The 27673-nt window shown below is 38.3% G+C and overlaps 1 protein-coding gene across 1 annotated transcript; it reads right to left on the bottom strand.

The window, feature by feature from the left end:
- Nucleotides 1-314: 314 nt before the first annotated feature.
- Nucleotides 315-27673, bottom strand: FYTTD1 (forty-two-three domain containing 1; the record flags this gene model as incomplete). Its single annotated transcript, XM_014590166.1, is given in 8 exon segments — nt 315-507; nt 3704-3830; nt 4600-4674; nt 6578-6639; nt 7045-7141; nt 9138-9250; nt 14131-14279; nt 27545-27673. Coding segments are annotated over 8 exon segments (851 nt in total), but the record flags the coding sequence as incomplete, so codon positions are not given.

The following is a 27673-nucleotide window of genomic DNA, read 5'->3' as shown; positions in this document are numbered from 1 at the left end:
CATTTCTGAAGATCAAGATTTACCAAGACAATGTCTTAAAAATGGGCAAAGGCAATGAGATCCTAAATACCTCTATCATAAAAATAACCCATTTCTATCTTTCTGCCTTTCTGCTGCATGAGGAAGCAAAGAAGTCAAATACAGAACTGTTTTGTCTGGACCAACCAAGAAATCTTTAAGAACAGATAGGTATATTCCCTGTTATTCTTTAGGGTGTTATTTTTTTGTTTGTTTGTTTGGTTTTTTTTTTTTTTAAACAGATGTTTAAAAAAAATTTTCAAAAATAAAAATAAAGAGTTATTTAGGCTTGTGAATATTTTGAAGTTTCTTGAATTTATGTGATGAACTCTTCAAGCAATTCAACTTTTCACAGTCATCAATCAAAAGTCCTTCTGACATGGATGAGATCTATCCCACTGTTACAAAACGACTTCCTCCTTTGTTGAACGTGAGAGTAGCTCTTTGTTCTTTCAGGATCCCAAATCGTTCATTCAAAGTCATCCCTGTCTAGAGAAAAGAGAAAAAAGATTAACTCAATTAAAAGTCATCATTTGCTTTGGAACAATGTAATTAATCAATAGCAATTAACAGTAATAACTGAGTATTTATGTGTACAACCTCATTTGTGTGTTGGGAGGGCTGATTTAGACAGGGTCTAGCTCTGTCAAGATCCTCCTCCTCAGCCTTGTGAGTAACTGAGATTACAAGTGTGTGCCACTGCACCCGGCTTTTCAGTGTAAGCTAAGATTTGAATCTGGGCCTTCCATGTGGTCTCAGTCATAGAGTGGCAGCATCCAGTGAAAAACACGACTGGGGGGACCAGCAGTTAGCGTGATGGTTATGTCGCTGGACTCCTATGTAGTCGACTGTGGTTCGTGTCCCGGACCCGGTGGCTTAAAACTCACGCTGGGCATGTGTGCGTGTGTGCCCAAAATCCCAAGAGGAGAATGGAGGAGAAGGGATTGTGGCGTGGCCATCCCCCTCTGGGGGGGTGATTTCTCGCTTTCTGTCTCTCTGTCTCTGTCTGTATGGCAAGCGCACACGCCCTATAGCAAAAACCTCTCAAAAAAAAAAAAAAAAACATGGCTGGGCCTGTATATTGGGCCTATCCATGACTGGACTTCATTCAATCCTAATAGCAGCCATATAAAATAAGTGAAGTTAAACACGCTTGGGAAAACTTGAGAAGTAAAAACTCCAGAATTTAAACTGGGAAGTATAATTCATATTCCTTGGTCTTTTAACCATATAATGCCTATATTATACACTATATAAAACATACATTTACTAAGATGCTTACAAGTCATATACTCGAAAATATCTCTATGAATTATCTTCATGGTCTATAAACACTGTCATACCAAATCTAGTGATACCTCTGGTAAGTTGAACACTTATCTAAACTTGTGAATATTTTAAAATAAATTTTCTTAAATTTCTGTGAGTTTACAACAAAAATTCAAATGAAAATTTTGTTTTAGAGGGGCTGGCAGGTGGCATGGTGTTTAAGGGCACTGGACTCCCATATGGCCAACTGTGGTTAAAGTCCTGGGCCTGGTGGCTTCCTTTCTGGATTCTCTCTCTCTGTTTCTCTCTGGTCAAACTGGACAATAATAATAATAATAATAATAATAATAATAAATAAAGTTAAAATAAAAAAGAGAAAGAAATTTTGTTTTGATTAGCAACTAAAAGAAAGCACTTTCAAACTATATTTCACTGTTTCTGAAAGCGAAGTAACAACAGTGACAAAATAAATTTTTTAAAAGCAAAATAGGGGTTGGGGCCGGCCAGTGGTGTGGTGGTTAAGGACGCTGGACTCCCACATGGCTGACCGCGGTTCAAGTCCCGGACCTGGCAGCTTGCTTTCTCACTCTCTCTCACCTAGCTCACTCTGTCTCTCCCTGGTCAAATTTAAATAAATAAAGTTAAATAAAATAGGGGCAGTCAATGGCATGGTGATTAAGAGGACTGGCTCTGACATAGGCAACTGGACGTTTCGAGTTCCAGACCTGGAGGCTTGAAAAACATGCCAGGAACATGTGCATGTGTGCCCAAAAAGAGAATGTAAGACAAGGGACTGCAGTGTGGCCAACGCCCCTGGGGGTGACTTCTCATTTCACCCCTTCTTGTTCTTTCTCCCTCTTTGTCTCCCCTGAAGACAGTGCCCTATAACAAAAACTAAAGAAAAAAAAGAGGCAGACTAAATTCAGTCAAATTTTTGTCCAAACTGCCCGTTTTCAAATCCAATCTTAATTCAATGTACATCAAAAAAGTTACTTGATGAAATCTAATACCCATTTTTCAAAATAAAAATCCTTAGCAAATTAGGAGTACAAATAAGATCCCTTATTCTAATAAAGGGAATCTATGAAAAACCTACAGCTGACATGATCAAACAGTTAATGCCTTCTCCTCAGGCTTTGGAACAAGGTAACCATACATGCTCACACCACTTCTATTCAACACTGTCCTGGAGGTTCTAATCACTACAGTAAAACAAGAAATGGTTTAAAATTAGAAATAAATTTAGAGAATGACATGACAGATCCTAAGAACTGAGCTAGCCTGGGGCCTGGTGGTTAAAGTGGCTGGATCGCACATTGCCAAAACCATGGTCTGAGTCCCAGATACAGCAGCTTGAAAAACACGCCAGACGTATGTGCATGTATGCCCAAAAACCCTAAAGTAGGGAGAAATGAAAGACAAGAGACTGCAACGTGACCATTCCCCATGAGGGGTGCTTCCCTGCTTTTCCTCTCATCTCATTCCAACCAGAACAGCGCCTTCTGGCAAAATGAAAAAAAATAAAAAGAAGAAAATCCTAAGAATCTACAAACTGACTACAAAATAAGTAATTTTAGTAAGATCACAAGAGAGTTAATACAAAAATTGTCAATACAGTGAGATAACTACCCACTCAAATGGCTATAGTCAAGTAACATAATAACCAAAAGTGCTAATAATAATAGCAAAAAGTTGGTGAAGACATGGAGAAACACAGAATTCTCATACATGCTGGGGGGAATGTCAAACAGTATAGCTACTTCTTTGAAAAACTGACAGCTGGAACCAGTAGATGGCATAATGGTTATGTTGCTGGTTTGAGTCCTAGACTTGGTAGTTGAGAATCACTCTAAGCACATGTGCATGTGTACCCAAAATTCCAGGAAGGCAGAAAAGAAAGGACTGGCATGGCCATCTCCCCTGGGGGATGATTTGCTTTCCCTCTCTCTGTCTCTCTCTGGTAAGCACAGCCACTCTATGGCTAAATCCTTATTAAAAAAAAAAAAAAAAAAGGAAAGGAAAGGAAATTACAAAGCATATGATACAAATTACATGAAATGTCAAAATAGGCAAATCTATGAAAACAGAAATATAAGGATCAGCAGGTGGCATGGTGGCTGAGGTGCTGGACTCCCACATGGCCGACCGTGGTTCAAGTCCTGCACCTGGTGGCTTGCTTTCTCACTTTCCCTCTGTGTGGCTCTCTCTGGTCAAATTAAAATAAATGAATGAATAAATAAATAATTCTCTTTAAAAAACAAAAACAAAAACAAGAAAGCCCCAGAAATATAGATTAGGGTTGCCTAGGTTTGAGAGGAAAAGAGGATTATGACATCCTGTTTAATTCACTATACAGTAATTGTTTAATTATTCACAGTGAATGGCTCAAAGAAATACAGCAAACTCTTTTTTTTACCTGTTTTCCAACACTGTTGATATCAAATTGTAGGGGGACACCTTTAGGAACTTTCTTTGTATCAGACTGCTCCCGTTTTGTTAAGAATGAGGGTACAGCAGTACGAGTTAATCGTGGTTTCTGAGTTCTGTTGAAAAAATTGAAATATAAGACCACTTTAATGATTAAAAGGAGAATAAAAAATCATTTTATACTTAAGACATGCTGATTTGTCCATGTTAAAATGTATTATCACTTTTCATGTTCTCAAAAAAAAGTATGTCTCTACCCATGAGACTAAAATTCCCAACTATTTGCAAAGATGGATGATTTCCAATCCTGATCTTCTACTAAAGAAAAAGCAACCTCTAAAGTCTAAGATTCATTCTACATCTTTCTAATTTCAATCATTAAGATGGTTAGATCAGAAAGTCCATAAATCTAAAAAAAGATTAAAATGCAATATATAAAAAGAAATAGTTAAATTAAGCTAATTTAAAGAATATACTATGAAGGCTTTAAAGAGAAGGTACATTTATATAGTAAGAAAGTAAAGATCTACATGGTAAAGAAAAAGTAATATCCTTAATATACTAGGAGAAAGAGAAGAAAGTACTAAGTAGGTATAGAATTTCATTTATCATGTACACATTACAATTTATTTGTTACAAATGCACAGAATTTTAAAAAAGAAAAATATAGAGGAAATTGTTACATGTGATTATTTGGGGATATAGAACCAGAAATACCAAGAGAACTTTTTTTTTATTTTTAACTTTATGCCGTACTATTTCCATTTTGTATACGAAGTATTATTTTTATTCCTTGTATCTCTATTCTAATTCAAAGTAGACATGCAATACTTTTTCATTATCTCATCTACTGAAAGATTGTAAACTTTTTTCAGTAAGACTTACACCGGACATTGCAATGCTCCAGGATTATCAATGGATACAGTCAAAATCCCTCCAGTTGTGGTAGAAGTACGCCATCTATTTAAAAAAAAAAAGTCATTAACATGAAAGTTTGAAAAAAAAAACACTGAAGACGCCCTCAAAAACACAGACATTTTTAAAAGTAGTCATTACTTTTTCTTCGCTTTTAAGAAATAGATACCCGGACCCCATCAATATATAATGAATTGGCATGCTGAGCACAGGAACTAAGCAGCTGAATTTATTAAATAATTTTTAAAATCATTAATATAGGGACATTTCAAAATAATCAAATAGTACAGAAGGGCTTTTAATAAAAAGCCATAGTCCCTGACTCCATTCTTTGTCTCCAATCCTAGTCTCAAAATGCAGCACTTTTAATTGGATACAGTCAAAATCCCTCCAGTTGTGGTAGAAGTACGCCATCTATTTAAAAAAAAAAAGTCATTAACATGAAAGTTTGAAAAAAAAAACACTGAAGACGCCCTCAAAAACACAGACATTTTTAAAAGTAGTCATTACTTTTTCTTCGCTTTTAAGAAATAGATACCCGGACCCCATCAATATATAATGAATTGGCATGCTGAGCACAGGAACTAAGCAGCTGAATTTATTAAATAATTTTTAAAATCATTAATATAGGGACATTTCAAAATAATCAAATAGTACAGAAGGGCTTTTAATAAAAAGCCATAGTCCCTGACTCCATTCTTTGTCTCCAATCCTAGTCTCAAAATGCAGCACTTTTAATCTTTCCTGTTTTTACTGCTCGCTGGTTACTTAGAATTCACTAAACAGAGGCTCATGTAGTAAATCTTGCTATGATGAATAAGAATTTAGTTCACCACACTATCCTCCAGTTTTTTCTATCTACCTCTAGATATTTTTGATGGCTATACCACTATTTTACTTCCACTGACAACTTAAATACTTAAAAGTATTTTAGTAGTATTTGCAGATATGTCCCCATGCACGTCACATCAAAGGATAACGGTTTCTCTATTCCTTCCTTCCGCCTCTCCTACTCTATACCTCCCATTTTTTGTTAGAGTACATTATGTTTATGTTAGTCAAAATATGACATTTATATTCTGTTCTCAAATGAACTGTTTTATGTGTTTTGTTGATAGGTTGATTCTCCAATTTAAAAACAATCACACAGTATTTATGTTATCATGGTTATACAAACACTGCTCAGTATAGAAGAAAATAGGGTACAACTGGTATTTACTTCTTTATGGTTTCCAGTGTCATAACCTCCATGTTAAATAATACTGCCAGCATCAGGTTCAGCTTCCTTTCTCACACTCATTTGCTCAAAATCATGCCTCACTGTTGTTCATACCATATCAGGACCATTATCATGTTTTACATGCTTTGTTTTCCAAAAAAGGAGCCATAATTTTAAGTAGTCTAATCTCAAAACTTGATCATTGATGAAGTTAGAATATTATAACACTTGGGAAGTATAGTCATAACAGACAAAAACAGATTTTTAACAGACTTTTATAGGGGTGAAGTTAAAAAAAAAGACTATATGAAAAGGAAAAACACTCTATTTTTCAAGTCTTAAAAAAATTGTTAAAGCTCTATTGGACTTCCTGTATTCATTCCCTGAATAGGTTCATTTGTATAAAAGCAGTTATCACCAAAAAAAAAAAAAAAGAAAAGAAAAAGAAAAAAGCTGTTTCATTAAAATGAAACAAATAGGTAAAGTAAAAAATAGAAATAACAATCATTTATATGGTGCTAAAAATATTACAGCAAAGATATGTGAAAACTTAAAACTTATCTTCTGGGGAGAAAACAACAACAACAAAAAAACAGGCTTTATTTATTTCAGGTTCGATTTTATTTTAGGTGTAATTCAGTTTGTTTCCAAATGAGATACATGGTAATTTAGGTATTTAGTATTCTGGGAGTTTTGAAATGACATCTTGAAAAACAAATTGAAACTTACTGACGAGTTCTCTTTGCTACTACATCGTCTAGTAGTTGTTCTGTGTTCAACTGGGCCTGAACCTGAAGGGAAAAAAAAAGCAGTAGATCCCATAGAAAGCAGAGGATTTGAATCCAGAGAGCTACCCTGCTCGGTAACTTTATAACCCAGTGCGGAGTACACATAAAGGAGAGGGGCCTATACTACTCTGACACCTCTGTTTGGGTGCCTATATTAGAACAAGTGGCAAATACAAGTTTATTACTAAATAACATGTTGAATTCTTATAAGATGTTGCTATTGAAGACAATAAAAGACAGAGAATAGGAAAAATGTAACAGAGAGAACTAATCTAATGTCATGTTCTCTACATCCCAAACCCATCCTTACCTCAACCATGGGCCATGCCTATGATCAAGGATTACTAGTGGAGGCTACTCAGAATCCTCTTTGGATAAAACAAAACAAAAATTTTTTTTTTTTAATACCTTCAGACCTCTTCTGAAAAGAAAAGTTGCCTGACGAGTGTCTTTCTGATGACTTAACTTATTTCCATTTCTGGAAAAATTAGCTGGAATGTTATTTCTGCAACAAAAACACACATATTATGAATACTCTGGGCTACTTACCTACTACTTTCAAACATATTGAGAAAAAAATAGTCAACCTCATTATCCTTCTGCCTCAACCTCCCTAAATCACTGGGATTATAGGTTCACACCACCCCTCTAGCTATTAGGTTGGGACAGAAAAAAAAAAAAAATGTGGGCCTCCCATGTGGTCTGAGCTGGCTGAGCACAGTATCTTAACAGTGCGTGCCACTGTGGCTAGGCTCAGAGCAATGCATTCTTTTTTCAACCATTATTTATTTATTTATCTATTTGTCAGTAGTGATTTTTGGGCCGCTGGATCCGGGCTTGAATCATGATCTGCCATATGGGACAGTCCAGTACCTCAACCACAATGCTACCTGTTGGCCCCAAACAATACTTTTTTTTTAAGAGAAAGATTTTTGCTATAGGGTGCATGTACTCACTGAAGAGACAGAGACAGAAAGCGAGAAATCACCTCCCAGGGTGATGGCCATACTGCAATCCCTTCTCCTCCATTCTCCTCTTGGGATTTTGGGCACACATACACACATGCCTGGCATAAGTTTTAAGCCACTGGGTCCAGGTATGGAACCAAGATCCACTACGTGGGAGTCCAGTGATGTAACCACTGTGCCATCTTCTGGTCTCAAGCAATACATCCTTAATAAATTATGCTTGACTAAACTTTTACAAACTTCTGTTTTCTACAAAACTTAATATTTATCTATTCTATATACAAGTACCTGTATACGAGCAGGTAGCATGGAGGTTAAGGTAGCTGGATCTCACATGGCTGATCGAAAGGTTAGAGTTCCAGACTCGGCAGCTTGAAAAACATGCTGGGCACATGTGTATGCATGTCTAAAATCTCAAGAGGAGAATAAAGAAATTATGGCATGGGCAACTCCCATAGGGTGATTTTTCTTTCTCTTTCCCCCTTGCCCGCAGCAAGTGCACATGCCCTATAGCAAAACAGAAACAAAAAAAAAGTGACTAATCTTACCCCCGTTCTTACAGAGAGCCAAATGCAAAATTTCCTTCCTTAGTTTTTTTTTTTTAAGGAATTATTTATTTAATTTAATTTTTTTCTTCTTATTTTTTAATGTGACCAGAGAGAGAGAGAGAGAAAGGGAAAGCGAGAAAGCAAGTTGCCAGGTCCAGGATTCAAACTGTGGTCAGCCTTGTGGGAGCCCACTGCCTTTAACCACCACACCACCTGGCAGTCCCTCCTTCCTTAGTTTTATGTAAAAGACAGGTTCTTATTTGAGAAGGTCCTCTTCATAAAAGATACTACCAAATAATTCCCAAAAGATAATGGTTAAATAAACTGCACTTTTAGCTTTTCATTAATTAAAAGACCTCATTCCTGGACTTGTTTTATTATAAAAGATCTTTTACAACAGATAAATAAATGGTAACTGAAACTGAAATAAGGAACTTTCTCAGATTATCAACTTCCTTTCTATCTACTTTATCCTTATAGAAAATAAAATGCGATTAACAGATCATAATTTTAAAGTTTTATTGTATCTTTCAACTTAGTATAAGAATAATTTCAGTTTAAGAAGCATTCCTATGGAATTTTCTTTCTGGTTACCTTTTTCCATATATAACATACATTGTGACTCAAGAGTTCTAATAAGAGCTATTGAGACTGAACAACAAACTCTACTTTCAGAATTCCCAACTTTGAGTAATTCTGACTGTTTTATTAGAATTTTTTTTACCAAATGATTAGCATTTGGAACTTTATAACAAGAGCAGTAAAGCAGCAGCAATGTTTTTTAAAAAGTTTATAGTATTTAAATTCATCAATAACACTGAGTCTAAAAGAAACTATTACTATTTCCATGCTGGATGTTCAGACAGATACCTTAAATATCTCTCCTAAAAAATAACCAGATAAGTAGAAGAATCACTGAAAATTCATTCCTCTAAACACCTAGTAGAAGAATTGCTTATTTATGGAAGACAACATGGTTACTTACTTTCTATTTAACTGGTTAGGTCTCTTGAGAACTGCAATTGGCTTCCTCTGCACTTCATTTTGTCTCAGAAGATTTGCCTTCCTTTTTAACACTGGAAAATATCGTTCTATATTCTTTCAGAAGGCAAAAAAAATCATATTAATCAGATCGCCTTTTGCTGTATACCCTACTATAATAAACATTTCTGATGCAGAATAGGTAAGAATAGACAACTACTTGGATGTGTGAATGAGGGAACAGAGAAACTGAAACAACCTCAAAATTTCCAGTCTAAATGATTGAAAAAATGACAATCACATTATACTTAAAATACTTGAGGGTGTCCTGGGGATGCATATGTGATGAAGAAACATGGCTTGGGAACTCAAGAAAAGAATCAAAGAATTAGAGATAAACTTAGGGAATGGGTTACATAATTTTTTTTTTTTTTCTGGAGAGGTTTTTGCTATAGGGCGCATGTGCTCACCAGAAAGACAGACAGAGACAGAGAAATAGAAAGCGAGAAATCACCCCTCCCCCCAGGGAGGATGGCCATGCTGCAATCCCTTTTCCTCCATTCTCCTCTCAGGATCTTGGGCACGCACGCACACATGCCCGGCATGAGTTTTAAGCCACCAGGTCCAGGACTCGGGCCGCAGCTGGCTACATGAGAGTTCAGCAACATAGCCATTATGCTAACTGCTGGTCCCAGGTTACATAATTTTTGACATTAAGTTCAGGGAAAAGAAGTCCAAGTTTGAAAACAAATGTGTGAAAAGAAAGAAGGGGAGGTAGTGACAGCAAAGAAGCTGAAATGCAAATGGTTGGGAGAAAAAGGAAAATTCAATCATAGAGAACATACACACATGTGAAATGCCCACTTTTTCTTCTACACATATAAATTTAAACTATCACTGAAGCCTAATTCAGATTTTTAAGAATTAAAGTTCTACATCAGAATTCTCCTGTCTCAGTCTCCCCAGTAGCTAGGATTGTAAGAATAAGCTACAGCACAGTTTTTAAAGTGTGCAGAGAATTGAATCCAGGCATCCTATGTGGCCTCAACTTCCCAAGTTGGAGCATCATATAGTGCATACTACCATGGCTGGGCCCAGTCTTTTATTTTAGTGAAATGTTTCTAAATATATATAGCAACTCAAGGCCAATTAAGTTATTTAAGGAAGCTTGCTTTAATGAATTCAAAAGAATAATATAAGTTCCTCACATGTAAATAGAAATTTTCTAAATTGCTGGAAACAAATCTGTTTCACAAGTATTATCATCTATCCTACTCAAACTATTAATACTGTATTCAAGGAGCTGGCAAATGGCATAATGGTTACTTCACTGGACTCCCACACAGTTGACCATGGTTTGAGTCCCAGACCTGGTGGCTTAAATTCATGCTGGGCACGTGTGCGTGCATGCCCAAGATGATCCCTAGAGGAGAATGGAAGAGAAAGGATTGTGGCGTGGCCATCCCCCCTGGGGGGTGATTTCTCACTTTCTGTCTCTGTTTCTCTCTGTTTGGCGAGCAAGAGTCCTATAGAATAAATCTCTCTTTAAAATAAATAAATAAATAGGGGCCGGCAGGTGGTGTGGTGGTTAAAGGTGCTGGACTCCCACATGGCCAACTGTGGTTTGAATCTCAGACCTGGCGGTCACTTTCTATCTTTTCCTCTCTCTCTCTCTCTCTCACTCACTCTCACTCTGTCTCTCTGGTCAAATTAAAAAATAAGCAAAATAAGTAAATAAAGTTAAACACAGTAATTCTTTAAAAATAAATGAACAAACTGTATTCAGGTTGAAGAAAAAGTTTTTAAGAAACAGCAAATTTTAAGCCATATCTTTGCCAAAATCATCAAACTTAGAAAGTTTGAATAAATTAGATCTTACTATTCAGTACATTCTTTGGATTTCATACAATTTTAGCTCTTTTCGAACAAAAGGCTACTACTGTGGTAATTTACAATTTTTACAGGATCCAACTCATTAGTTAGTGGTTAAATCCAACCTCCCCTTCCGGCATCCACATCACACTGATGTTTTCTAATCCCTAATTAAACAGGAACTTCTGTGATAAGGTTTTGGAGGAGAGCAGCTCTTGGTGGTGACAGAACTGAACAGTCAAGGGAATCTAAGTAATGTGAGTCTAGCCAGAATTTGCAAGTTTAAAGGAATGAACATCCTGCATTTTTCTACTAATAAGTACTACTTTCATAATTAGAGAAACCAAAGAGATTAAAAATGAAAGAACAGAATATTAAATTCCTTGATGACTCAGACCTATTATACATAAGGCAACAGAAGAAAAACCATTTGTGAAACTGTTTCAAGGAATCCTTTACCCAATTCAAAAACTACAGTAAAGAGTTGAATAGTAGTTAAGTTATGGTGGTAAATAAATGAAACTCTAATTTAAAATATCAATTAGGGGATTGGTATCTACTCAAAAGTAATAAAAGCCTATATCCATACAAACTTGTCAGTGGAATGTTCATAGCATTACTATTCAAAATACCACAAAAATGAAAATAACCAAACTGTCCATCAACTGGTAAATCAATAAACAAAATATTTTACATCCATAAAATAGAGTATTACTCAACAATAGAAAGGAATGAAATATTAACATATGCTATAACATAAGGGGCCAGCAGGTGCCATGATGGTTAAGGTGCTGGATTCCACATGGCCAACCACAGGCTGAGTCTCAGACCCAGTGGCTTGAAAATCACACCGGGCACATGTGCCCGAAATCCTGAGAGGAGAATACAGAAAGAAGTGAGACACGGTCACCCCTCCTAAGTGATTTCTCACTTCCCTCCTTTTGTCTGTCTCTCTTAGGTGGATGCACATGCTATATAGCAAAAAAAATCTAAACAAACAAAACCGAAAACTGACTAAATGGCAAATCACATATTATTGTATGATCCCATTTATATAAAATATACAGAAAAGGCAAATGAACAGAAAGTCTACAAACAGCTGATTAGTGTTGTATGGGGCATGACTGTGAAAGGGCATGAGATACTTTTTTTTTTTAAAGAATTATTTTATTTAGGGGCCAGCAGCCTGTGTGGTGGATAAGGGCACTGGATTCCCACATGGTCGACCATGGTTCAAGTCCTGGACCTGGTGGCTTGATTCCTTGCTTTCCCTTTCTCTCTCTCTCTCTCTCTGATGGTCAAAAAAAAAAAAACAATAACAAATGTGAATTAAATAAATAATTATTTTTTAAAAATTATTTTAATTTAACTTTATTAATTTATTTTAATTTGACCAAGAGGGACAGAGTGAGAAAGAAAGAGTGAGTGAAAAAGAAGCTGCCAGATCCAGGACTCGAACTGCGGTAGAAAATGTGGGAGTCCAGTGTCCTTAACCACTATGCCACCTGCCGGCTCCAAGATACCTTGTTTTTTTCCCCCCCTCTGTCGCCACCGCCGCCCTATGTCCTCCCCCACCCTCCCCAGCACTCGCTCTGTGCTCAAGATACCTTTAAAAAAAAAAAAGAGAGCGAGAGATTTTCGCTATACGGTGTGCGCGCTCACCAGAGTGAGCCAGAGACAGAAAACAAATTATCACTTCCCCCCAAGGGGGGGATATGTCCATACGCAATTCCTTCTCCTGTGTTCTCTTCAAAGTTTGGGCATGCATGCACACACGCCTGGCATTGAGTTTTAAGCTGCCGGATCTGAGACTAGAACTGTAGTTAACTATGTGGGAGCCTAGAAACACAACCACCCCACCATCTGCTGGCCCCATGAGATATCTCTTCGTCCCGTAAGGTATCTTTTTTTTGGAGAGGTTTTTGCTATAGGGCACATGTGCTTGCCATAGAGAGGGAGACAGAAAGCAAGAAATCACCCCTCGGGGGGATGGCCACACTAAAATCCCTTCTCCTCCATTCCATTCTCCTCTCGGAATCTTGGGCAGGCACACGCATGTACCATGTGTTGAGTTTAAGCCACTGGGTCCGGGACTCGAACCTCAGTCGACTACATGGGAGTCCAGCAAAATAGCCATTACGCCAACTGCTGTTTCCCCCACGAGGTATCTTTTTAAGATAAGAGGAATGTTCTAAAGTTAAAATTGTTGTGGAGATTGTACAACTCTAAACATACTAAAATTTACTGAATTAAATACTTAACGTAAGTAAATTTTATGGTAAAGAAATTATACTTGAGATGGGAACCAGCAGTTAGCGAAATGGCTATGTCGCTGGACTCCCACATAGTCGACCATGGTTCGCGTCCTGGACCCGGTGGCTTAAAACTCACACCAAGCGCGTGTGCATGCGTACCCAAGATCCCGAGAGGAGAATGGAGGAGAAGGGATTGCGGAGTGGCCATCCCCCGTGGGGGATGATTTCTCGGCTTTCTGTCTCTATTATTTCTGGCAAGTACACATGCCCTATAGCAAAAACCCTCCAAAAAAAAAAAAAAAAAGAAATTATACTTGAGGACCAGCAGGTGGCATGGAGGTTAAGGCGATTCCACACAGCTGACCCAGCGTTTCAAGTCCCCAACCCAGTGGCTTCAATATCACAACAGGTACATGTACATGCATGCCCAAAATCCCAAGAGAAGAATGGAGAAGGGACTGCGACATGGCCATCCATCCCCCTTAGGGAGGGGTTGAGACTTCTCACTTTCCCTCTCTCTATTTCTATTTCTTGTCTGTGAGCACATGTACCATGTAGCAAAAAAAAATGCATTATACTTGAATAAAAATTATACTTGAATAAAACTGTTAAAAAAGTGTATGTACACATACACACTCAATGAAAGAGTAAAGCCAGGAACCTGTCTAGCAATTTTATACTTGAAATACTAAATTTAGGTATTCTTTTTATAAAGCCATCATTTGTATTTGCTTATTAAATTTTTTATATAAGCCCTACAGTATATAAAAAATTAAAATAAAATAAAATGTTCTTTCAAGCTCATTCGCAGAAGTATTAGTGCAAATAAAGGAAAAGGTTATCCAACCCAGGGTTAAGTCATTATTTTACCTTGTCACTTAGAGGTGGACGATTCATAGGGCTAATTCCTTTTCGAATTCCAGTTGCCTTCCTAGCTGCAAGGCCAGTGATAACTCCATAAGGACGTCTCTTTCCAGGCATTACTCTTCCTCTGCGGCTCAGATTAGTCTTACCAAAACCTTTAGGAGGAAAAAGAAAAAACAAAAGACAAAAGAAAAAACAGAAGAAAATCATCAATTTAGTAATGCAAGTGGGAAGGTCACAGGATTCTCTTTCTCAAGCTGGGTAGAAAATAGGACCATTATTTTTTGTTATGTAATGTGCCTTCAAATTACGCAAAATCTCTCTTTCTCTCTGTCTCTCTTTTTAAAGAGATTTTTGCTATAGGGTGCATGCACTCGCCAGAGACACACAGACAGAGACAGTGAGAGGAAAACCCAGGGCATGGCCACACCACAATTCCTTCTCCATTCTCCTTTCAGGATCTTGGGCACACATGCACGCATGACTGTTTTAAGTTGCCAGGTCTGGGACTTGAACCATGGTTGACTATGTGGGAGTTCAGCAATGTAACCATTATGCCACTCGCTGGTTCCAAATATTTCACTTTTAAAAAGGCAATAAGCTACATTGGGCAGAGTTCTGTGGTTGTACTGAATTGTGAAGGACTAGGGGATTCTTCCATGTTCCCTCTATCCAGCCTCCCTTTGTTATTACATTATCAACAAACAGGAAAGTTTAAACTTTACCTGTGCAATATGGTAGCCATTAACTGGTTGTGGCCACTGAGTAGCTGAAATATGACTTGTGTAAGTTTAGTTGTAAATTAAATAATATAAAGGAATATAGGGGCTGACAGGTAGTACAGTGGTTAAGGTAGTGAACTCCCACATGGCGGACTATAGCTCAAGTCTTGAACCTGGCAGCTTGCTTTCTCATTTACCCTCTTGCTCTGTCTCTCTAGTCAAATTAAAAATTAAATAAATAAATTAAATTAAATACTTATTTTTTTAAAACAATATAAAATATTTTATTAATGATTTATATTAATTATATATTCAAATGAAATCTTTTTGGCACACTGAGCTAAGTTAAACATATTATTAATATGTGCCTTGCACTAATTTCTATAGGAATGCTGATACAGAGTGAAATCATTATCTCATTATCTTCCATTTACTACTTAATACGCTACAATCTAGCTTCTTTACTTTCAGCCCTACTCTATTCCAATTGCTTTTGCTAAAGCCCCTAATGAGTGCCAATGGACATATTTAAACCTCTATGGTATGTGACATTACTGACTTTGCTTTTCTATTACGTATCTTACCTATTTAAATACTGTTTTCTAATTATTAAAAAACTCACTGTAGAAATCCTAGAAAATTATGAAGTCCAAATAAGAAAATAAAAATTATTCATCATCCCCTCACCTAGAAATAACTGCAACAAACATTCTTTCTACTCTTTATCATATACATATAGTTAAAGGTTTAACATTTTTAGTTTCAACTACAATTAAGCAACTCAAAAGACTACCACTTGGTAATTTACGATTTTGTAGTACTAAGTGCCTAGAAAGTAGCCTGACTCAATCTTTCAGCAAATGGATTTCATACTCTATACACTATTGGGTCGTTGGAAAAGTCATGACTTTTTTTTTTTTTTTTGAGAGGTTTTCACTATAGGGCGCGTGCGCTCGCTAGAGCGACAGACATAGAGACAGAAAGCGAGAAATCACCCCCCAGGGGGGATGGTCACACCGCAATCCCTTCTCCTCCATTCTCCTCTCAGGATCTTGGGCACACACGCACACGCGCCCGGCGTGAGTTTTAAGCCACCAGGTCCAGGACGCGAACCGCGGTCAACTATGTGGGAGTCCAGCGACATAGCCATTACGCTAACTGCTGGTTCCCTTGGTTTTTTTTTTTGTTTTTTTTTTTTTTTTGCAAAAATGCATCATGACTTTTTTGATAACCGAATATATAGTCTACATTAATAATATACTGTGAATAGCATCCCAAGTTTTGGTATATTTTTACTACATTACTTTTTTTCTTTTAAGAATTATTTCATTTAACTTTATCTATCTATCTATCTATCTATTTAAATTTGACCAGAGAGGGACAGAACGGGAAAGTAAGAGAGCAAATGAGAAAGCAAGCTACCAGGACTCAAACCAGGGTTGGCCATGTGGGAGTCTAGTCCCTTTAACTACTATGCCACCTGCTGGCCCCACTAGATTACTTTTTAACGTGCCATACCAGCTCTGACCAATTTCAAACTAGTTATTTCACTTACTTCTTTTTCACGAAAGTTTTGCCAGAGGGTATATGCATTCACAAGACACAGAGACAGACAGAGCAGGAAAAAGTACCTCCCATGGAGCATGTACACACCACAATCCCTTCTCCTCCATTTTTCTGTCTTATCAGAATTTGGGGTATGCATGCACATGTGATCAGTGTTGCTTTTTATGCCTTAGGTCCAGGATTCAAGCTGCAAAGCAGGCCTCTTAAGATCTGGCTCTTTTAACCTCTAGGCTATGGGGCCAGTCCCTGAAATGTTACTTCTTTTAGACACTATTGTCACCCTAGGTCTTTTTTTTAAAAAGGTTGGTTGGTTGGTTGGTTAGTTATTTGATTTGACCAGAGAGAGACACAGAGACAGAGAGAGAGAAAGCAAGCCACTAGGTCCAGAACTTGAGCCATAGTTGGCAATGTGGGAGTGTCCAGCACCTTAACCACCACACCACTTGCTGGTCCCCCTGAAATGTTACTTCTAATGTTACACTATTGTAAGTAAAATTACAAAAGGAGTATATATACATTTTTACACACACTCATTATTTCCTCAGGATATAATTATTTCTAGAAGGTGAAATTCTAGGTCAAAGAGTAAAACAAACTCTTACGGATTTTTATTTATATTGCAAAAATCCCCTCCAGAATGATTGCATTAATTTATTTTCCTAGAAACATGAAGGTACCACTTTTTCAGTATAACTGACAATTCTACTATCATTATTTTTAATTTTTATCACTTAATATTGAGAATATTTTCCCTTTTTTTGGTCATCTATATTTGTCCATTCATAAACTGTCATGTTCAATAAACCAGTTTTTTTCTTTTTTTGTTACTTGCTAGAGAGACAAAGAGTGAAAGTGATAAATCACCCTTGAGGGGGAGGGAGGGTACAGGGGAACTGTCATTTTTTCTTTTTTTTTTGAGAGGTTTTTGCTACAGGGCGCGTGTGCTCACCAGAAAGAGACAGACAGAGTGACAGAAAGTGAGAAATTATCCCCCAGGGTGGATGGCCATGCCGCAATCCCTTCTTCTCCATTCTCCTCTCGGGATCTTGGGCATGCAGGCACACACGCCCAGCATGAGTTTAAGCCACCAGGTACGGGACTCAAACTGTGGTCGACTACATGGGAGTCCAACGACATAGCCATTACCAACTGCTAGTCCCCTTTCATGTTTTTTAAAAAAGAATTATTTATTTATTTAATTACATCTGTTATTGTTATTTTTTAATCTGACCAGACAGAGACAGAGAGAGAGAAAGGGAAAGCAAGAAAGCAAGCTACCAGGTCTGGGACTGAAACTGTGGTTGGCCATGTGGGAATTCGCCACCTTTAACCACCATACCACCTGACAGCCCTGGAACTGTCATCTTTACAGCAATGTTCCCACTTACTCAAGTCGTCTTTTTTTAAAATTATTTTATTTCACTTTATTTATTAATAATCAATTTATTTTAATTTGACCAGAGAGACAGAGAGAGAGAGAAAGAAAGCCATCAAGTCTCGGACCCGAACTGTGGTTACCCATGTGGGAGTCCAGTTCCTTTAACCACCGCACCACCTGCTGGCCCCAAGTCTTCTTTTGACACTAAACTAGCTCATTAAAGTTCTAAGCTCTTCAACTCCTATGAGTCCTGCATTTCTTTTTTTTTTTTTTTTCGATTTTTGCCATAGAGCACATGCACTTGCCAAAGAGAGACAGAGAGAGGGAAAGTAAGAAATCACTCCCCAGTAGGGAAGGCCATGCTGCAATCCCTTCTCCTGCATTCTCCTCTTAGGATTTTGGACATGTGAGCACACATAGCCACAGTGATTTTCAAGCCACAGGGGCTGGGATTGAACCATGATCAGTCAGTCACATTCGGGAATCTTACACCTCAACCAGCACGCTACTCATTGGCCCTTTTATGTCTGTTTTTAAAGAAAGTCAGAGAGGCCAGCTGGCGGCATGGTTGGTTAAGACTGCTGGATCCTGCAGGGCTATCCATGTGGTTTGAGTCCTGGACCTGGTGACCTGCTGTGCATGTGTACCCAAAATTCTGAGAGGAGACTAGAGGAGGAGGACTTGGGACACGGCCAACCCCATAGTAGATGATTTCTCACTTTCCCTCTCACCTTCTCTGTTGCTTCCTGGCCAAGCTCATGCTCTATTGTAAAGCTTAAAAAAAAAAATAAGTAAATAATAGATATTAATGAACTTTATTGACATATTTACTCTTTTTTTTCCTTGTATTTTTTATTATAGGGTACATGCACTTGCTAGAGGAGATGGTGGTGGGGAGTGCGGAGAAGATTGGTGAGAATTCATGTCCCAGGGGGATGGCCAAGCTGCAATCCCTTACCCGTTCTCTTGGGATTTGGGGAACATATGTACACATACCTAGAGTGTTCCTCAAGCCACTGACGTCAGAATCAAACAGTACAGCTGACCACAGAGGATCTGGCTACCCTAACCTCCATGCCATCGGCTGATGCCAGTCTAGTACATTTATTGTTAAACTACTATGTACTTTATTGTCAATCAAAAAATATATAAATCCCTTTTCTAATCATTTTCATTTTGTAATCTCTGGCATTACTGAAAGTCATTTGTTTTTGTTTTTTAAGATTTTTCCAATAGGCCATGTGCACTTGCCAGAAAGAGACAGAGAGTGAGGAAAGTTAAGAAAATACCTCCCAGGGTGATGACCATGCTGAAATCCCTCCTCCTGCATTCTCCTCTCGGGATTTTGGGCAGATACAAACATATGCCTGGCATATTTTTCAAGCGCCTGGTGTATTTTTCAAGCTGCCGGGTCCGGGACTCGAACTGTGGAGTTGGCCGTGTGGGTTCCAGCGCCTTAACCACCACGCCACCTGTTGGCCTGCTACTGAGATTTTAGTTAACACTTTTTTTTTTTTTAAGTTTTCAAAATTTATTCTGAGAAAGATACAGTACCCTAAAGCATAGACGCTGTAATCCATCTACTAGGCTGGATCATGGACAAGCACGTGCCTGGCTTACTCAGGGAGGTCTCGAATTCAAACTGGTAACCTTTTTATATGGCTCAGACTTGCAGTGTCTTACTGTACTACTATGTCACCACCCAGTCTTCTTAATACTTTTCAATAAGCCTAAATTATTAGTTCTAATAAACTTCCAAATTATTTTTGGGGGATTTCTGGGTGATAATCGTGTTGCTCACAAACAATATTCTATCTTTTCCCTCCCAATACTTACATCTTAATTATTAAAAGATTTCATAATACAGTGACCAAAAATTTTGGAGAATTTTGCTAAATAACAATTGTGACAGATGCCATTCTCATTTTCATTCTGATTTTGGAGAATGTCTTTAGAATGATATACTGTATTAACTATACATCCACAACATGGTAACAGGTCTTCCAACAAAAAGGTTTCATGGTCAAAACTAAGTAAATAAAAATGGCTTTCTTACTGTAGGATTTCTCAGGGCTAATGTGTGTTTTGAATCCCTAAGAGGGGAAGAATAATAAATGCTTTTCAAGCCACTGGATCCAGGACTCAAACTGCGCAGTCAACCACATAGGATCAAACTATCTTAATCAACAGGAGAAGGGATTGCGGTTTTTTTCGCTATAGGGCGCATGCGCTCGCCAGACAGAGAGAGACATAGAGACAGAAAGCGAGAAATCACTCCCCAGGGGGGATGGTCACGCCACAATCCCTTCTCCTCCATTCTCCTCTCGGGATCTTGGGCACGCATGCACACGCGCCCAGCGTGAGTTTTAAGCTACCGGGTCCGGGACGCGAACCGCAGTTGACTACGTGGGAGTCTAGCGACATAGCCATTACACTCACTGCTGGTTCCCTAAAAAAAATTTATGTATTCAAGACCAACAGCAGGCATAATGGCTATGTCGCTGGACTCTTATGTAGTTGACTGCAGTTTGAGTCCTGGACCAGGTGGCTTAAACTCATGTCAGACACATGTACATGCATGCTCAAGATCCTGAGAGGAGAATGGAGAAGGGATTGTGACATGGCCATCCCCCTGGGGTGTGATTTCTCGCTTTCTGTCTATCTGGCAATCACGCACGCCTTACAGCAAAAACCCTCTCCAAAAAAAAAAAAAAAGAATCATGTATTTAACTTTATTTATAATTATTATTTTTTAATTTGACCAGAGAGAGACAGAGAGAAAAAAAGTGAGAAAGCAAGCTGTCATGTCCAGGACTCGAAGCATGGTCAGTCATAGTGCCTTCACCACCATGCCCCCTGCCAGCCCCTCTAAGAAACAGAATTCTAATCCTTGGAGTCTTCAATTTCTGACCATTTGTTTATAGTACATTGTTTCCATGGTCTCTGTCCTTCCCACTGTCTTTTAACTTTATTTTATCTGTGGCTTGTCTCCCTCTACTTTCTAGCAGGCCTAGATTATCCCTTCCCCCCATTCTATATCTGAGTTTTAGCAATGGTTCTATTTTTCACTCTTTCATTGTCACATTCTATAAAGAAATAGCTATACATACTGCCCCAATTCTCTCTCCCAATATGTTTTATAACTATTCTATTTTTAAAACAATTTTTTAAAAGGATAACACCATGTCATGATCCTCCTGCCTCAATCTCCCCAAGCAGCCTGGATTAAACATGCATACAATTTGCCAAGCCTTTAGGTTGGATTGGAAATCAAGCCCAGGCCTCCTACATGGTCCCAGCCTATGGAGCAAAGCTTCTTAGTGGCACATGACTGAGCCTGTCTTATATTCTAAAAAAAACACTATGAAGGGTACTAATCACATTATTTGACACTATGTAAACTTTTTTTTAGTTCTCATCCATTTAGACTCCATAGAGTTCTCATCTTTCTAGAGTCCCTTCATTCTAATTACTGCAAATACCACCTCTATGAGAATTCTTTCCCATTTTCAGCTCCACTACAGAAATAGTGTAACACTAGCCATGGATCAAACCATCTATGGATTTTAAAAAAAAAAAACCTCCTTATGCCCTACCTCTGTAGGTTCTGGTCCAGTACAAATGCAGTGCAGTCCAAGCATCTGCACTTTAAAAAAAAAAAAAAAAAAGATCAGAGGGCACATGTACTTGCCAGAAACATAAAAACAGAGACAGAAAGGGAAAGCAAGAATGCGCCACTCTCATAGGCACAGTCATACCACAATCCCTTTTTCATTTCTCCCTCCTTCTGGCATACACGCAAATAAATGCATGTTTTTTCAAGCCCCTGGGTCTTGGACTCAAACTGTGCAGTTAGCCACGTGGGATCCGGTTCACTTAACCACCAAGTCACAGGCTGATGCAAGTATCCATTTTATAAAGCTCCATAGGTTCAAGTAAGGTTGAAGACAACTAAAACTAGAAAGAGAAATATTCAACTTTCTTTCGAATCTCTGGCATAATCTACTTGTGAATTTCTTTCACACATACATTTCTTCCACAATAATTTAAAGAGCCTTATCATTTAAATAAAGATTTGGGGACCAGCAGTTAGCGTAATAGCTATGTCGCTGGACTCCCATGTAGTCGACCGCGGTTCGCGTCCCGGACCCGGTGGCTTAAAACTCACGCCGGGCGTGTGTGCGTCCGTGCCCAAGATCCCAAGAGGAGAATGGAGGAGAAGGGATTGCGCCGTGGCCATCCCCCTGAAGGGTGATTTCTCGCTTTCTGTCTCCTGTCTCTCTCTGTCTGTCCAGCGAGCGCACGTGCCCTATAGCGAAAAAACCTCTCAAAAAAAAAAGATTTGAAGGGTTTGGGACCAGCAGTTAGCGTAATGGATGTCTCTGGACTCTCACGTAGTCAACAGCAGTCGAGTCCTGGACCCGGTGGCTTAAACTCACACTGGGCGCATGTGCGTGCACGTCCAAGATCCCGAGAGGAGAATGGAGGAGAAGGGATTGCGGCGTGGCCATCCCCCCTGGGAGGTGATTTCTTGCTTTCTGTCTCTGTCTGTCTGGCGAGTGCACATGCCCAATAGCAGCCCATGGCCAATAGGAAAAACCTCTCCAAAAAAAAAAAAAAGACTTGAAGGGTTTCATGAAAATGTCAAAGCACAGAGTACATGTGATCATATTAACAGCTCCTTTCCAAAACAAGAAATATCACTCTCTTCTACCTTTAAAAGGAACAGCATTTTTTTTTTTAAGGTTTTTGCCACAGGGAGCAGGTCCTCACTGAAGAGACAGAGAGACAGTGAGATAGAAGTGAGAAATTACCTCCCTGGGGGTATGGCAACGCCGCAATGCTTTCTCCTCCATTCTCCTTCTGGGATTTTTGGGCATGCACGCACGCATGCCTGGCATGAGTTTTAAGTCACTGGGTCTGGGAGTCAAACCACAGTTGGTCAGGAAGCAGCAGTTAGTGTAATGGCTATGTTGCTGGACTCCCATGTAGTCGACCGCAGTTCGCATCCCGGACCTGGTGGCTTAAAACTCACGCCGGGCGCGTGTGCATGCGTGCGTAAGATCCCGAGAGGAGAATGGAGAAGGGATTGTGGCGTGGCCATTCCCCCTGGGGGGTGATTTCTCGCTTTCTGTCTCTATGTCTCTCTCTGTCTGTCTGGCGAGCATACGCACCCTATAGCGAAAACCTTTCAAAAAAAAAAAAAAAGAAAAACACAGTTGGCCATGTGGGAGTCCAGTGCCTAAATCACCATGCCACCTGCTGGTCCTAGAACAGCATTTTTTAAAAAGAATAATTGAATTTTTATTATTATTATTGACCAGAGGGAGAGAGAGAAAGAAAGGGAAAATGAGAAAGCAAGCTGCAGGGTCTGAGATTTGAACCATGGTGGGCCATGAGGGAGTCTAGCACTTTAACCACCATACCATCTGTCAGTCCCCCAGGAACAGCATTCTTAACCTTTTTGGTCTCAGAACCAGCAGATGATTTAACGGTTATGTCGCTAGACTTCCACATAGTTGACCATGGTTCACGTCCTGGACCCGGTGGCTTAAGACTCATATTCATATAGAAAGCATGTGTGTATGTCCCAAATATCCCCAGAGAAGAATGGAGAAGGGAAGACAGTGTGACCATCCCCCTTGAGAGATCATTTCTTGCTTTCTATCTCTGACTCTTTGTGACTGCATGAGTCCTATAGCAAATAAACAACAAAAAAACCCTTTTTGGTCTTCTTTACACTCAAATTACTGAGGACTCCAAAGAGTTTTTGTTTTTGTGGGTTTTATTAATGATTATTATACTAGAAATAAAAACTAAAATATTTTGAAACTTCATTTTTAAAAACAATGAACCCACTATATGGAAATAACACTTTTTTCCCCCTTTTTTTGGAGAGGTTTTTGCTATAGGGCATGTGCACTCACCAGAAAGAGAGAGGCAGAGAGACAGAAAGCGAGAAATCACCCCCCAGGGGGGATGGCCATGCCGCAATCCCTTCTCCTCCATTCTCCTCTCAGGATCTTGGGCACGCATGCACACGAGCCTGGCTTGAGTTTAAGCCACCAGGTCCAGGACTCGAATTGCAGTTGCTACATGGGAGTCTAGCAACATAGCCCTTACACTAACTGTTAATCCCGAATAACACATTTTTAATGGGAAAAAATTATCTCCCAAAACAAAAAATATTTAGCAAGAAATGTGGCACTGTTCTCACTTTTCTTATATACTGCAAGTTTCTTTTTTTAAAAAACTATTTAATTTTGTTATTATTATTTTTTAACTTGACCAAAGAGAAAGAGAGAGAAGGGCAAAGTAAGAAAGCAAGCCCCCAGGTCCGGGACTCAAACCACAGTTGGCCATGTTGAGGCCAGCACCTTAACCACCACATCACCTGCTGGACCCTATACTGCTTATTTCTTAAAACATTTCATATTGCAAATATCTTTATTGTCTGACTTAAAAGAAGGTAACTAGATTAACACATCTGCTTGTTATGACTGAATATTTCTGTCTCCTTAAAATTCACATGCTAAAATAGTAATACTTGGTAAAATGGTATTAGAAAGTGGGTCTCTTAGAGGTAAAGGCCTAAGGATGTAGCACTCAGGAATGGGATTAGTTCCCTTATAAAAGTAACCCCAGAGAGCCCTCTAGTGTTCTCAGAAGAGAAATCCATAGTCTATAACCTGGAAGAAGGCCCTCACCAGAACTTGACCTTGCTTGGTAAGCTGATCTGATTTCCAGCTTCCAATCTCTGAGAAATAAATTTCTGCTGTTTATAAGTCACACAGTCTACAGTACTTTGTTATAGCAGCCTCTAATCAAAACACTGCTTTGATAATCGATGTGTTTTAATCATCACACATCATGCATATAATCTCTGAAACAGTCTTAATGTTCATAAGAAGATGAGAATGAAAATATTAATGTCTTAGTCGTATTATAAGAATAGTTTTCAGGGTGACGTGGTGGTTAAAGGTGCTGGATTCTCATATGGCTGACTGTCGTTTGAGTCCCAGACCCAGTGGCTTGCTCTCTGGTCAAACTGAAATAAATAAATGAATAAAGTTAAATAAAAAAATTAAAAAATAAGTTTTGATTGGGGCAGCCTGTGGTGTGGTGGGTTACGTGGCTGGATCCTGTGTACTCAACCATGCAACTTAAATCCTGAGCCTGAAGGCTTAAGAAATATGCCACACAGTGGTTAATGTGTATGGGGGTGCCCAAAATCCTGAAAGGAGAGAGAAATGGAGAAGAGACTAGAGAGTGACCATTCCCCATAGGGATTGCTTTTTCACTTTCCTGCTTATTCTCTCCAGCATGTGCACATGCCCTCTGGCAAACATTTAAAATAATAACAGTTAATTTTGATCATGTAGGTCCTGAGTCTCAGAGATTCCTCAGGTATTCCCTCACATGCTGAGAACCACTTCTGTATAGTACCCTACCATGGAGGACATTCAAGTTGTTTCTATGATTATTTATTGAGTGCCTGAATTATATTTCAAGCATGGAATTAGAAAAACTTTATTCATTTATTTGTTAAGCCATCAAAATCATACTATCTACCAAAGGCTTTCTGTCCTATTTATTCTCTTACGGCAAGCTAACTTCTTCACTGATATTCAATGTAGAAAACTAAACTAACCAATCAGAGCTTAAGACAATCTGGTATCTCTTTACACATTTAGTAACAGCAATAGCTGTTCTATTTTAGTCCCTATTACGTGTAAGCGGAGAACATACAAATGTGGAGCTCAATCTTATGAGATCCTAAACTGCCCCTAGATATCATTTATCTCAAAGTACAGATCATAACTCCCATAAAAGGAAAGTTTTCTGGTATTTCAAGTCAGATCATCTTTCACCTTATTTATTAAATCACCCTGATCTTCTTGGCACAAAATCCCTATTAAGTCGTATAATACTATCTGAATTTTTCTTAGGACATTTCTCACATTTTACCTTTTCTTTCCAATGTATTAGAAATTAATTCCTTAAAGTAAAAGACCTCATCTTTACATACTCCTAAAGCCTAGTCAATTCAGAGAATTTATCAGGTATTTAACCAATTAATAAATATATTTCTAGCTTCTATAAACTCTGACGAGTTGCTTTAAAATGAATAAATATGATATGTTGAATGACATTTAAAGGAGATCTTTAAATAACTAGAATTAAATATTCATTTGCCGTAGCTAAATTTGTCATAAAATTTACTCAGGTTTAGCTATTCAAGAAATTATTTCTTGGGACCACCAGTTAGCGTAATGTCTATGTCACTGGACTCCCATGTAGTCGACTGCGGTTTGAGTCCCAGACCTGGTGGCTTAAAACTCACGCCGGGCGTGTGTGCGTGCATGCCCAAGATCCTGAGAGGAGAATGGAGGAGAAGGCACTGGACATTCCTGCATGGCCGATCATGGTTTGAATCCTGGACCTAGTGGCTTGCTTTCTCACTTTCCCTCTCTCTGCTCAAATTAAAATAAATGTATGAATAAATAAAAATTAAATACTTATTTTTTAAAAAATGAAATTATTTCTTAAGTTTATTTATTTGTTTCTTCAATGGGTGAGTGAATGACTCAGAGAGAGAGAGAGAGAAACAGCACCTCCAACAGAGGCTCTTGACACTGCAATCTAGCCCCAGTCTTACCCAGCACCAGACCATGGCACATGTGCACCTGGTATATTGAGAACAGTCTCTGGACACAAACCCAGAACCTTCCTATGTGGGTTAGCCTGACAGAGCATTATGTTTTACCACCATGCCATTGCCCAGCCCCTTCAAAAAATTCAAGAATCTCAGATATCGACTTAGAGAATATGTTGGCATACTTGGTGTCAATACACAGAATTCTGTTCAATCTACTGCTTATGTTTTTCAACATACAGAATAAAAACCGTCTAGAATCTAGGTTGTCACATATTTTTTAATGTAAAAAAGATTCAGAGTTTATTTGAACAGAGGTTTATTCTAAAACACTAAATAATTCCTAGAAAAGTTAATGAATCATATACAATTAATAGTGTTCAGTTATTGCTTTTGATCTATTTTGGAATGAGATGGTTATAAATAAATAAGCTTCTAGATTATCAAAAGTAATTGTATATGCAGCATTCAAATTATATCAAAACATTCAATTCTGAGTGTCAACTTTGGAGGATTTAACAAATCCTAAAGGTCATGGATGATAAGATAAACAGTCTATAGGTGATTTTCCACATAAAGGGTTCTCATATAAAAATGGACTATACTTTCTATAACTTGACAGAACCAACAGACAGCATGCTTTAATTCAAATTAAGAGAATTTCCTAAGTAGAGGTTGTCTCCAACATTGGAATAAGCTGTCTTTGATATGGTATGTGCTTTCCTTGAATACATTTAAGCTGAAGTTAGTCAGTCATCCATCAGACTATTAGAAGAACAGCCCACTGGGCAGGAGATAAGACCTCGTAGTATGCAAGATCCTCTGTGATTCTAAACTTTTAATATAACTTAAGACCATTTATAAACTGAAGTTTATATAAAATGATGTAATGCTTTTAAGGAACAGTGCTACCTGCTTTTTAAGATAACTTAAGTTTTTAACAGGTTTTTAAATCTTAACAAAAACCTGAGCATAGAAACAATAAAAATAACAAGGGATGTTGATGTATTTTCTCCATGTTTTAAGTACATGCTAAAGATATTAAACCATGAACCACAAACAAAAGCTTTTTTATTAAAGCTTACTTTGAAAACTTACCAGAATTCTGTTGGATTCCCCACCTCACTCTCATCCTGAATTGCCGGACACCACTTTGCTGGAGTCTTCTATTCAGTTTTGGAAAATTCTGCTTCTTTCCTTCCTTTCGATTCAATTTGATGATATCAT

Source organism: Tupaia chinensis, unplaced genomic scaffold (assembly GCF_000334495.1).
Source record: "Tupaia chinensis unplaced genomic scaffold, TupChi_1.0 Scaffold000415_1, whole genome shotgun sequence".
NCBI classification, from domain to species: domain Eukaryota; kingdom Metazoa; phylum Chordata; class Mammalia; order Scandentia; family Tupaiidae; genus Tupaia; species Tupaia belangeri.
The sequence above is the reverse complement of the archived record's forward strand: the minus strand, read 5'-3'. Positions and strand labels throughout refer to the sequence as shown.